This window comes from Panthera onca, chromosome A1 (genome assembly GCF_046562875.1).
Source record: "Panthera onca isolate mPanOnc1 chromosome A1, mPanOnc1 haplotype 2, whole genome shotgun sequence".
In the NCBI taxonomy this organism is placed as follows: Eukaryota; Metazoa; Chordata; class Mammalia; order Carnivora; family Felidae; genus Panthera; species Panthera onca.
Genome location: NC_138339.1, coordinates 103,577,655 through 103,590,609, shown reverse-complemented (window position 1 = coordinate 103,590,609; position 12,955 = coordinate 103,577,655). Strand labels below are relative to the sequence as shown.

The following is a 12,955-nucleotide window of genomic DNA, read 5'->3' as shown; positions in this document are numbered from 1 at the left end:
CACAATCTGCAAGTATATATACCAAAATGTTAATAGTAGTTATGTAGATGGTGAGTTGTTTGGGCTTTTGTTTGATGTTTTTAATGAATATCTGAGGTTTTTCTAATGATCCCAATACTTGTATAATAAGAAAAGAACAGATGACAGAGTTCCTTGTGATTTTAATGATACTGAAACTTGTTTCTGCTTTTATTTTTCAGATTAACAAAATATATTGTGTTACTATGTTTGACTAAATTTTTGAAGGCTGTGGGACTTTTTGAATCATACGATCTCCTAAAAGCAGTTCACATTGTTCAGTTCATTTTTATATTAAAACTTGGGTGAGTGTGTGTGATTCCTTTTTCCTTATGTTTTATTTATTTGAAACTCCTGTTTTAACTGAGTATCTTTAAGAAATTTTAGATAGAATATATTGTGCTATTTATCCCTCCTCACTAATGTATGATAATTTAATAAAAAAATAGAATACCTAAGGTTAGAGGTACAAAGAGAATTTTTTAAATGATTATTGTACTGTAATAGCTTGCCAAAACTAGACTTATACTGTACTTTGCATTAATGAAGTTTTTGTAGATTTCTTTTAATGTCCAGCTTAATAGAAGATTGCTAAGTTCTCATATCTGTTTCAGCGTTGAGTCTGTTGCAGGATCTCTTTTATCAGTTAACCTCTGAAGAGCTCCACTGTATACCCCTGAGAGCATAAAAGTGAAAAGAGCAGATAATTTATTAGAATTTTTGTAAAAATAGTTTTGATGCTACAGTTTCCCTAAAAGAGTCTCCAGACCATACCACTGGTGTAGTTCAGCCTTCCAGCAGGTAGAATGTTACCTGAGACTTGTCTTGGCACAGATGTTCCTTATTTTCTAAGTTAATCTGTGCTGGGTTTTGTTCATTATATGTTCCCTTCACACTACAGGGTCCTCATATAATATAAATTTACATTATTCTGCATATTGCAAGAAATTCTCTGTAAATAAAGTTTCTCTAGATCTTGAGATTGATAGCGACTACTTTCTGTTAATAACAGTCTATTAAAAACTCCTGGGAGTTAATTTTAGCAATTATGGAAAGTGATTCTTTACTAGGAAATTTTAAGCAGTTGTATGCATTTTTATATAATCATTTTGGGAATGTGAAACCTAAAGACATACAATAAGTACTTTCTTCATTTCTTTTATTTCAAGATTTGTTATTAAATTTTGGAGAAGATAGATTTTTTTTTTTTATATTTCCCAGTATGAAAAAACATTGAGACTCCTTTTCTTTTGTGGCTTGTGAATTGGTTCTGAAGATAATTACAAAATAAGCATTCCCCAAAATGTTGCAGTGGAAGCTTTATTTGAATAAATATTGTTCTCCAGTATAATTTTTTAGAGGGTAACATACCTTTCAAGTTCTAGTGTATTTGTTTAAGATAAATATCTTAACATTACACTTGTATATAAGACAAATATTAATATATTAATGTTTCAATATCCACAGAACTGCATTTTTTATGGTTTTGTTTCAAAAGCCATTTTCTTCTGGGAAAAGTATTACCAAACACCAGGTGAGTTTTTTGCACAATTCTTTTTTCCTAGCAGCTTCCTAGTTAGTGGGCCAAGAGACAGTGCCCTTTCTTTGAGCATGGTTACTTAAAAAATGACTTAAGTACACAGCAGATTATTTCCAGAGTTAACTTGGTCTTGATTTGTCTTTCAGTATTGAGGCTTTAAGAGTAAACTAAAGTGTTAAGATTACAGAATGTTTAAACATGCAGAAGAGGGTAGTACCTGGCTGGCTCAGTCCGTAGAATTACTTAAAAATAAAATCTTTTTTTTTTTTTTCAGTATATGAAATTTATTGTCAAATTGGTTTCCATACAACACCCAGTGCTCATCCCAACAGGTGCCCTCCTTAATACCCGTCACCCACCCTCCCCTCCCTCCCACCCCCCATCAACCCTCAGTTTGTTCTCAGTTTTTAAGAGTCTCTTATGCTTTGGCTCTCTCCCACTCTAACCTCTTTTTTTTTTTCCTTCCCCTCCCCCATGGGTTTCTGTTAAGTTTCTCAGGATCCACATAAGAGTGTAAAGATATGGTATCTGTCTTTCTCTGTGTGACTTATTTCACTTAGCATCACTCTCTCCAGTTCCATCCACGTTGCTACAAAGAGCCATATTTCGTTCTTTCTCATTGCCACGTAGTACTCCATTGTGTATATAAACCACAATTTCTTTATCCATTCATCAGTTGATGGACATTTAGGCTCTTTCCATAATTTGGCTATTGTTGAGAGTGCTGCTATAAACATTGGGATACAAGTGTCCCTATGCATCAGTACTCCTGTATCCCTTGGGTAAATTCCTAGCAGTGCTATTGCTGGGTCATAGGGTAAAAAAAAATATGAAGAAGAAAGTAGAAAAACATTAAGGTATACAGTACTTGTTTTGTAATGTAGTATCCTTATTCTGAAAGATTTATGAATGAGACATGGAGACATACCCAAGAGCCTAGTACAAGTGTCATGAGGAGGCAGATAAAGCATAGGGGTTAAGAATGAGGCTTCTGGAGGCAGACAGATGCATATTCTGTCTGTCCTTACAAACTTTTACTTTGAACAAGTTAATTAATTTCTCCGTTAATATTTTCACCTATGAAATGGAGTTAATAATACCATTGTAATGAAGCTGTGAGGAATAAATGAATTAATACATATAAAGTTCTTGAAGTAGTGCCTGGGATATAGTGACTATGCAGTAAGTATTAGCTGTTACTCTCATCTTCATTATTATTTTCTATAGACCCCTGAAGTTCAGGATACATAGCAGAAATGTCCTGCATTTTGCATAGTCACCTCATATTATCACCTCTTTGGACAGTAGAGGTATATCCTACTACGTGTTTGCTGTATGCCACAACTTAGAAACTTGTACGGCAATTTTTTATTAAAATGACAAACGTAGGTACCTCTCTTTTAGAGACCATGCGTGTTTTAAAAATGGGATTAATATTTTAAACCCCATCATAACTTTTTTTCTCTTTTCAAGTAATTAAAGCTCTGAATATCTCTAGAAAAGAATTTAAAGACTAAAACAATACATGTTCCTAGCAAACTAGTGAGAAACTAATGAAAAAAAAAAACATTTATACTCTATAGAAAAAGATCTCAAAATCTAACAACAGGTAAGAATATAGAAAATGGAAAACAGACTACTGTCTTACAAATCTAGATTTAGTCAAAGGATCTTAACATTTTCTATTTAATTTCAAGATATGTAATTATTTAGCCTTTAAAATATTTAAGTGTTACCATTATTTTCTTTCCCTATGTGTTTTGTTTAAGACTTTGAGATAATAGCAAAACATACATGAGTAAAATTTTTAACTTTTTGTTTCCATTTATAGTGGATCAAAATATTTAAGCATGCAGTTGCTGGGTGTATCATTTCACTCTTGTGGTTTTTTGGCCTGACTCTTTGTGGACCACTAAGGTAAAAGTTCATATTTTGAATGTTTGTTTGTGTTTCTTAATTTTGAATATTAGTTTTCTTCCATTATATATAATATCAAATGCTTATGTTATGTGCAAATGCTTCTATCGCTTGTATAGCATTGGATACAACTCAACATATAGAGTGGGGGAGAGAGGGAGGGAAGGAGAGAACCTGTTGAATTTGTGGTCTAGCTTTTGGTGAACACCATTAATGTATTGTTCATGATCTGTCATGATATTTTAATAGTTAAGAATCTAGTTTCAGGGGCGCCTGGGTGGCTTAGTTAGGCGTCTGACTGGCTCAGTTCATGCTCTCACGGCTTGTCAGTTTGAGCTCTGTGTCAGGCTCTGTGCCGACAGCTCAGAGGAGCCTGCTTCAGATTCTGTGTCTCCCTCTCTCTGTCCCTCCCCTGCTTGCACTCTGTCTCTCAGAAATAAATAAACATTAAAAATTTTTTTAAATCCAGTTTCAGAAAATTTTTAGCATAGGTGGCTTTTCATCATACCTTGGTGATCCCTTTTAGCAACTGATTTTAGAAACTAAAAGGTCTGAAGTGGTAAATAAAATCAACCAGTAGAAGAGCAAAATCTTTATTTAAACACTTTTTTCTTCACCACTCTGAAATACTCTTACCAACAGAAAATTCTTAATTTTTTTTTTTTTTCAACGTTTTTTATTTTTTATTTTTGGGACAGAGAGAGACAGAGCATGAACGGGGTAGGGGCAGAGAGAGAGGGAGACACAGAATCGGAAACAGGCTCCAGGCTCCGAGCCATCAGCCCAGAGCCTGACGCGGGGCTCGAACTCACGGACCGCGAGATCGTGACCTGGCTGAAGTCGGACGCTTAACCGACTGCGCCACCCAGGCGCCCCAGAAAATTCTTAAAAAATATGGTCGTAAACAAATGTTTTGACAACAGTGTGTCAATCATCAGATTAAAGATGAGGTAACTCTCATATTCCCCTAGATCTATATAGAGCAATCTTTTTATGTAATGGACCAATTCCCCGGGGGTGGGGGGTGGTGCTTAAGGACCACTTAATAGGAATTGTAATATGTACAACTGTGCATAAACATTTTTAATGCTTCTCTGTAGCTAAAGGGTTTTACTCATTGATTGAAAGTATAAGAAAAAGTACCTGGCCATTGTTGGGAGGAGGGGGGTATGATGATGAGAGGTAAGGAATAAAATTAAGGATATTTTAAAGAATCTCACTCAGAATAATGGGGTAGACAGAGTAAAAATGATAGGTGGAAAATGCTTTGTGAAAATCCTTTCCCCTCTTTTAGCTAATAGAATAGCTTCCAGGTTTGAGTCCCTTTAGGTTGTTTACCGTGTACTTCGTCAGATGCAGGGTATACATAATTCCAGATGTCATGTCCTTGTCCATGACAGCAGCAGCATCCTGGAATGGTAGGTAAGGCAGCTGGATTTTCTCAGCTTGGGAGAGCTTTTTCACTTTATGCTTGAATATGATTAACAGTATTGTCATCTCTAATATTTAAGTTTCTTTTCCATGAAATTATGTTTTGTTCTGTATGTTATTAAATCACTGTCCCCACATATTAGGGTAGGGAAAGAAGGGGAAAATTGTTAAATTCTTACTTGACTCCTTATTTAGTCCTCTACTTCCTACCCTTAAAATCCCTCACTGCCAGCTCCTGTGCCAACACTGCCCCTCTCATTCTTTTATTAAAACCATCGTGCAGGGTGCCTGGATGGCTCAGTCGGTAGAGCATGCAACTCTTTATCTCAAAGTGGTGAGTTCAGGCCCCATGTTGGGCATGGAGCCTACTTAAGTTTTAAAAAATAAAAACTATCATGCAATTTCTTGACTAGAAAGACTTTGTGGAGTTGTGCCTGGGTGGCTCATTTGGTTGAGCTTCTGACTCATGATTTCAGCTCAGGTCATGATCCCAGGATTATGGGATCAAGCCCTGCAGTGGGCTCCATGTTCCCTGTGGAGCCAGCGTAGGATTCTCTCTCTTTCCCTCTGCTGTTCTCCCTCATGCACATGTACACACACACATACTGTCTCTCTCTCAAATAAAAAAGACCTCTTTGGTGTTCCATAGCCTGTCTCATTTCAGGTTGGTATTACTCTTTTGATATATTTATTTTCTTAAGTTGTACCTCATAATCATTAATAGAATTAAAGTTAGTATTGCTGTGTTCTGTATTACAGATTTTTGAGTAAAGAGAAAAAATGAAAATGTGTTAAAAGAGCAGCTGAAAATCTTACTATTTAGATCCTATAAGCCCTGTTTTTGCTGGTGATAGTTTTTCAAGTTTTTAAAATATTTCATACAGATAAGAGAGGAAATATGTTTAATAATAGTGAACATTGACATATCCAACATCCAGTCCCCCAAATAAAATCTTACCAATACTTGGGGGCACCTCGTTGGTTCAGTCAGTTAAGGGTAGTGACTCTTGATTTTGACTCAGGTCATGATCTCACAGTTGTGGGATCAAGCCCCACATGGGGCTCCTGACTGGGTGTTGAGCCTGCATAAGATTCTCTCTCTCCCTCCTGCTGCCCTTCCCCTATACCGCATGCTTACTTGTGCATTCTCTCTCTTTCAAAAAAAAAAAAAAATATATATATGTATATCTGTATATGTGTATATAACACGTGTATATATATGGGGATCCTGGGTGGCTCAGTTGGTTAAGCGTCTGACCCTTGATTTCAGCTCAGGTCATGATCTCATGGTTTGTAAGTTCGAGCCCTACATCAGGCTCTGTGCTGATAGTTCAAAGCCTGCTTGATATTTTCTGTCTCCTCCTCTCTCTGCCCTTATCTGCTTTCTCTCTGTCTTGAAATAAATAAACTTAAAAAAAAAAAATACCTATCTTACCAATGCCTTTGAATGCTGGTGTTTCCCTCCTGATTGTATCCCCATCTCCCCCTACCCTTGGGTGTAGTCAGCATCTTAAGTTTTGTTTTTCATTTTCTTGGTTTCCTTTATAGTTTTTCACATATGTACCTAAGTCTTTTTTTTTTTTTAATGTTTAATTGTGGGTTTTTTTAATGTTTACAAGTTTTTTACTTTATGTACCTAGATGATTTTGCATGTATGTTCTACAGTGTACTTTTTTGCATTTAAATTTATGTTTGAGACTTGCCCGTCTCGATGCATGTTATATATATATAGTTCATTTTTATGGCAATTTTTAAATATAAGATTCACATACCTTAAGATTCATTCCTTTTTTCTTAGTCCATTTGGGCTGCTATAACAAAAATACCAAAGACTGGGTAGCTTTTAAACAGCACAAATTTACTTCTCACAGTTCTGGAAACTGGCAAGTCTCAGATCAAGGTGAGGCAGATTCACTGTCTGGTGAGGCACTGCTTCCTGGTTTCTCTATAACCTCACATGGCAGAAGGGGCAAAGGGAGTGCTCTATCGTCTTTTATATGAGGGCTTTAATTCCATTCATGAGGGGATTCACACTGGGGATTGAGTTCAACATATAAAATTAGAAGGGATGCAAACGTGCAGTCTGTAACACATTTAAAGTGTAGTATTCACCATTTCTTAATATATTCGTATAATTTTATTCATTTTTTACTGTTGTAAAATAGTCCATTGAATAGATACACTCTAATTTATATTTTTCTCTTACCAGTAGCATTAAGTTGAGGCTACTGCAAACAAAGCTGGTATGAGCAACCTTCTAAGTGTTTCCTGGTACACGTACACAAGAAATTGGTGTGATATAATCATGCAAGTAGTATTACCAGGTAGATAATGCCAAAAGGTAGCTAATTCTAAAGCATTTGTACCTATTTATTTTTCTCAGTGTTTTATGAAATCAGGAAGAAATACTTATTTTCTCTTACTCTTGTTGAATTCATGTTTCTTGGTAAAGATCGGATATATTTTATGTGAATGATAATGTTTTTGTATTTTTCTAGGACTTTGCTGCTATTTGAACACAGTGATACTGTTGTCATCTCACTACTCAGTGTTTTGTTCACTAGTTCTGGAGGAGGACCAGCAAAGGTACAATTTTCTTTTATTAGTTACTTGAAAATTGAAAGTATACGTGTAAAGTATTAACTAAAGCAATTACATAATATCTGTTAGCATTTAAAAGAATGTAAGGGTGGGGGCGCCTGGATGACTCAGTCGGTTAAGCGCTGTCTCTTGATTTCAGCTCAGATCATGATCTCACAGTTCGTAAGTTCGAGCCCCACATTGGGCTCCTCACTGACAGCTGGAAGCCTGCTTGGGAGTCTGTCTCTCTCTCTCTCTCTCTCTCTCTCTCTCTCTCTTCCTCTCTTTCCGCCCCTTCCCCCATGCTTGCCCACACACTTTCTCTCTCTCAAAAATAAATAAATAAAAGAATTCAGGGGCTTTTTCTGCTAATTTTAACTTTTTCTTACAAACTTTTTTTACTTTTTATTCCAAAGTCATCATATGTTCCCAGAAAGTGGCAAAAAGAGCACGAAGAGCACCCTTCACTCAGTTTCAGTGGTAATTTCTTACCCAACTCAAACACACTATGGAAACTAAGAAATTGACATTGATATAATCCATAGACCTTGACAAGATTCAGAACTGTTTGATCACCACAAAAATATCCATCATGCTGTAGCCAAGCCTGTCACCCACCTTATTCTTTTGTCTTTCTTTTTTTTTTTTTTTTAATTAATTTTGAGAGAAAAAGAGCAAGGGAGGGGCAGAGGGAGAGAGGGAGCGAGAAGCAGGCACTGAACTGTCAGTGCAGAGCCCAACCCGGTGCTCGATCTCACGAACCATGAGATCATGACCTGAGCCAAAATCAGGAGTCAGCTGATTAGCCACCTGAGCCACTCAGGTGCTCCTCGCACACCTCATTTTTAACCCTTATTCGTCATTTTTGGAAAATACCTAAGAACTTGTTATAAAGTCTCATGAGCATTTTGCCAACTAGGCAGCTTTATTTATCTTTTTTTTTTTTTTTTTTTTTTTTTTTTTTTTTTTTGAGTGCACACATGAGCGGGAGAAGGGTAGAAGGCTTGGAAGAGAATCTTAAGTAGGCTATACACTCATTGCAGAGACCTACTCAGGGCTCAGTCTCACGACCCTTGAATCGAGAGTCAGACATTTAACCTACTGAAGGTACCCCAGAAGCCTTCTTTATCTTAAATAACTTAAGAATTATCCTTCTTTGGTAAATGAGTCATAAATCTGCAATTCCAAATTCTTAAAACTACAGTATTTCTGTTTTACCAAATTGAATGCTTTCTGTGCATGGTACATTGTCCCAGTTACAGGGGAAAGGAGAAATAAAGATAAATAAGGTGTAGTAGTCCGTGTTGTAAAAGGAGCTGTTTCAAGCTGAGTATTGGAGGCACATGAATAAAATTAAGTGAACAAAGTAATATGCCAAGGAGAGCAGGGAGGCTACCCAGCTCATAGATTTCAAATAGGATCATTAATATTAAAGCATATGCCAATATTTTTTTTCTTTCAATGTTTATTTTATTTTGAGAGAAAGAGAGCATGAGCAGGGGAGGGGCAGAGATAGAGGGGGAGAGAGAGAATCCCAAGCAGACTCTGTGCCATCAGTACAGAGCCCAACAAGGGGCTCGAATTCACAAACCATGAGATTATGACCTGAGCTGAAATCAAGAGTTAGTTGCTTAACTGACTGATCCACCCAGGCGTACCCTGTATGCCACTCTTTCTTTGATCCCATTCATATATTACGCCATAATAAATGTCAAGTGGAGCACCTGAGTGGCTCTGTTGGTTAAGTGTCCGACTTCAGCTCAGGTCATGATCTCACAGTTTTGTGAGTTCAAGCCCCACGTTGGGCTCTGTGCTGACAGCTTAGAGCCTGGAGCCTGCTTTGGATTCTGTGTCTCCCTCTCTCTGCCCTCCCCCGCTCATGGGTTTCTCTCTCTCTCTCTCTCTCTCTCTCTCTCTCTCATTATTTTAAATAAATAAATATTTAAAAATAAAAAAATAAATGTCAAGTGGATTGAAGAGTTTTGTGGACACAAATATATAATAAATGTAGAATTAAAATATGTAAAATGTATTAAATAACATAAATATATAACATACAAAATAATATAAACATGTATAATGTATAAAATAAATATAAGTAAAATAAAATAAATTATGAGGAGAAAACCTTCTGAGCATAAAAGCAGTGGGAAAAAATCACAATGGGAAAACTCAGTAAATTTGATTTCATTATGATTATAACCTTCTATGTAACAGAAGTCATTGTGCAGACAACAAACTAACAATAACAACAAAAATTACCGCAAGTAAAAGTTTTACATTTCTTTTAAAATATAAATCACTCAAGTAAGTTAAGAAAAATGCTTAAGATTCTCAGTAAAAATGATCCAAGGGCAGGGAAAGACAATTCACAAAAGAAATACAACTGACTTTAGGGGCACCTGGATGCCTCGGTCAGTTGAGCATCCGACTATTGATTTCAGCTCCCATCATGATCTCAGTCTCATGATGTGAGGTTGAGCCCCACGTCAGGTTCTGCACTGACAACATGGAGACAGCTTGAGATTCTCTCTCTCACTCTCACTCTCTCACTCACACACACACACACACACACACACACACACACTAAATGTTTTTTAAGAAAGAAATAAAAATGACTTAAAAACAAAAAATTTGTTGCAGTTAGACTCAGAAATGAGAGTATAAATCATATATATTTTCTCATTAGTGTGTTACAAATCTGGGCATCTATCCAGCAGCAGGGTTTTTTTCTTAGCTGTGACTGAAGCGCTACAAAATTTCATTTGCTCTCTTTGACAAAAGATTAAATTACATTCTCCATAGCGGGGTATTGTTGATATTGTGTGGTTTATGTGTACTGACTTTTGTCAAAATATCCACCACTCTAAGAGAATTTATCAAGTATAGTGGTGATCACATTAATGAATAGGACTCTTACTTTAAATTTTAACTTTTATTTAATGAAAGTGTATGGTAGTACACCTATAAATTTATAAATACAGAATGTATAATAATGCTATTTGGATGGCTTTTATACCCAAAATTCTGAAGTATTTGCATAAACTAGGCAGTATGTTCCTCCTATGATTTTTTTTTTCTTCAAAATCCTTTCCCTGGAATAAGAATATAAAATTTAAAAATTTATCAGCTTTTAAATGCTCTGCACCTTTACTGTATATGAGAAATGACTGCCAATTTTCTTAATGTGCCCTCTTAGTTCTGTTTCCATAGAAGAGTCATAACTAGAATATTGATATTATTATCAATAATTAACTGTAAATTAACTGTCTATCACTTGCATGTTGTAGAATAAAGTAAGTTCATGCTAATAATTCTGTAGCTCCTTGAGCTTTTCAACCCGAAGCAAAATAACATTTAGGGATATTAATTCTGCAAACATAAATGGTTTGTGCATGGTAACATGCCTAGTCCTATGAACAAGGAGACAGTTGAAGTCATCATTATTATGTGCCTTAAATGCCCTTAAACTATTCTGCAGAATTTGTTGTAGCTCTTTGCTTTTTTTATCTGTTAATACTGCTTATTTATGCTATATAGTAGAAGGGTTTTAATGTCAGATGTTATTTTTTCTTCACATATTTATTTGAAAACAATTTTTCTTTAGTATTTGTATAGTCATGGTCTTAAAAATCAACTCTTAAAATAGTCATCCTAAGTAATATTTTCTTCATTTTCAGACAAGAGGGGCTGCTTTTTTCGTTATTGCTGTGATCTGCCTATTGCTTTTCGACAATGATGATCTCATGGCTAAAATGGCTGAACACCGTATCCTTTTGCAATAGATTGGAATTATATAGTCTTGAAAATAGGAAACTGGCAGAATGGGACAAGGAGGATTGAATTAAACTAATCAGTCATGAATGAAACTTCCATGAGTTAATGTAGGTATTCAAATAATGAGTAAATTTATTCTAAATTAAATATTTTATGGCATCCTAATCAATATATTCTACAGAGACAGTGAAAGAATATTTTAGAATGTCCTGGTGCTTAAAACAAAACAAAAAAAAAAGGATTTGCCAGTCAACAAAATCAATCTGTTGGCTCCCTTGTAACAAATTTAACAATTCAAATACTTGATTTAGAAGTCAGTTGCAATTATTAAATATAAACTTTTTTTTGAAATTTAATGAAAAATCTTTGGCATCTTCTTGCCGAAAAGAAAAAGTTGAAATTCCTTAACCTGGTAATCACTCTCTTGATCTAAACTGTTATTTCCAGTTCAGCTTCTACTCTTCTATAACCCCAACTTTCCAGTCAAATAAGTATACCCCTTTTCCTCTACAAACAGACATGCCTTGTTCCTTCCTGTCCATACCCCTTTGCCCGCTCCATTTAGCAGAACTTGGAACACCAGTTTTAATTCTTCTGGTTACTGATACTGTTCTAGAGCCTGTTACTTAAATAACAATTTACTTTCTTAGACTGAAAGAGGGTGGCATGACTGCAAAACTCCACATTGCTTATGATATGTCTCCGCCCCACCAACCCTTTATACTTGCTGCTTTACTGAGGCTTACGTGGTCAGTGATTTAGAAATAGATTTAGGATTGATTCGACCTCTTGTTCTGAAAGAGCAACCTTAATTCCTTGGTAGGAATGGTCCAAAATGTTCCTTGGTCTTGTCCCTTTGCCCTACTCATAGTATGCATGCATATACTTTTGAAGGTTAACTCCTGAAATTTAACAGCTGTATCTCAAGCACTATTATAATTGTTTTGGAGACAACAAAAATACAAGCCATTCCAATTTATAAATTGTGTCCCAAAATTAAATGTTTAATTGTTTTGTTGTTAAGGGCAATATATTGTTGCAGGTAGTCAGGTTTGGGGTTCCCAAACTGGTCTCTAGTCAACCCAAAATAATGTAGCTAAAATTTTAGGAGGACTTCAGAATTCAAAGAGTTAATATTTGGGGTTTTTCTTCCTTTACTGCAACTCACTTAGCTGAAGGACATCATGACAGCGCTCTAACTCACATGCTTTACACAGCCATTGCCTTCTTAGGTGTGGCAGATCACAAGGTATGTTCTTTTCTGTGTTCCTAACATAATCAAGAGATTTTAAAAAGTTACCACAACTGTAACTTTAAAAGTGCATTAAAGTAAGTTATCAGTAATTTACAGTACTGCCTGACATTTAAGTAGTTCGGTAATTTAGGATATGGAAAAAACATAATAGTTCCATTTCTTCCAATACTGTGTATTGAAGGATTGAGTGAACCGTGTGTTTCTAATGAAACTTATGTAATTTTATTTATAGGGTGGAGTATTATTGCTAGTACTGGCTTTGTGTTGTAAAGTTGGTTTTCATACAGCATCCAGAAAACTCTCTATAGATGTTGGTGGAGCCAAGCGTCTTCAAGCTTTATCCCATCTTGTTTCTGTGCTTCTCTTATGTCCATGGGTCATTGTTCTTTCTGTGACAACTGAGGTAAGAGCAGGAATGTATTGGTAATAAGTAAAAT

General features: G+C 35.7%; 1 protein-coding gene across 1 annotated transcript in view; it reads left to right on the top strand.

Annotated features, from left to right (window-relative positions):
• SLC30A5 (solute carrier family 30 member 5) overlaps positions 1-12,955 on the top strand; it is a 35,437-nt gene that overhangs the window by 9,672 nt on the left and 12,810 nt on the right. Inside the window, exons 2-8 of the mRNA XM_060635641.3 lie at positions 201-323; positions 1,486-1,552; positions 3,390-3,475; positions 7,405-7,492; positions 11,167-11,254; positions 12,436-12,512; positions 12,751-12,921. Of these exons, the coding sequence (XP_060491624.1) occupies positions 201-323; positions 1,486-1,552; positions 3,390-3,475; positions 7,405-7,492; positions 11,167-11,254; positions 12,436-12,512; positions 12,751-12,921 (700 nt within the window). The remainder of the gene's footprint in view (positions 1-200; positions 324-1,485; positions 1,553-3,389; positions 3,476-7,404; positions 7,493-11,166; positions 11,255-12,435; positions 12,513-12,750; positions 12,922-12,955) is intronic.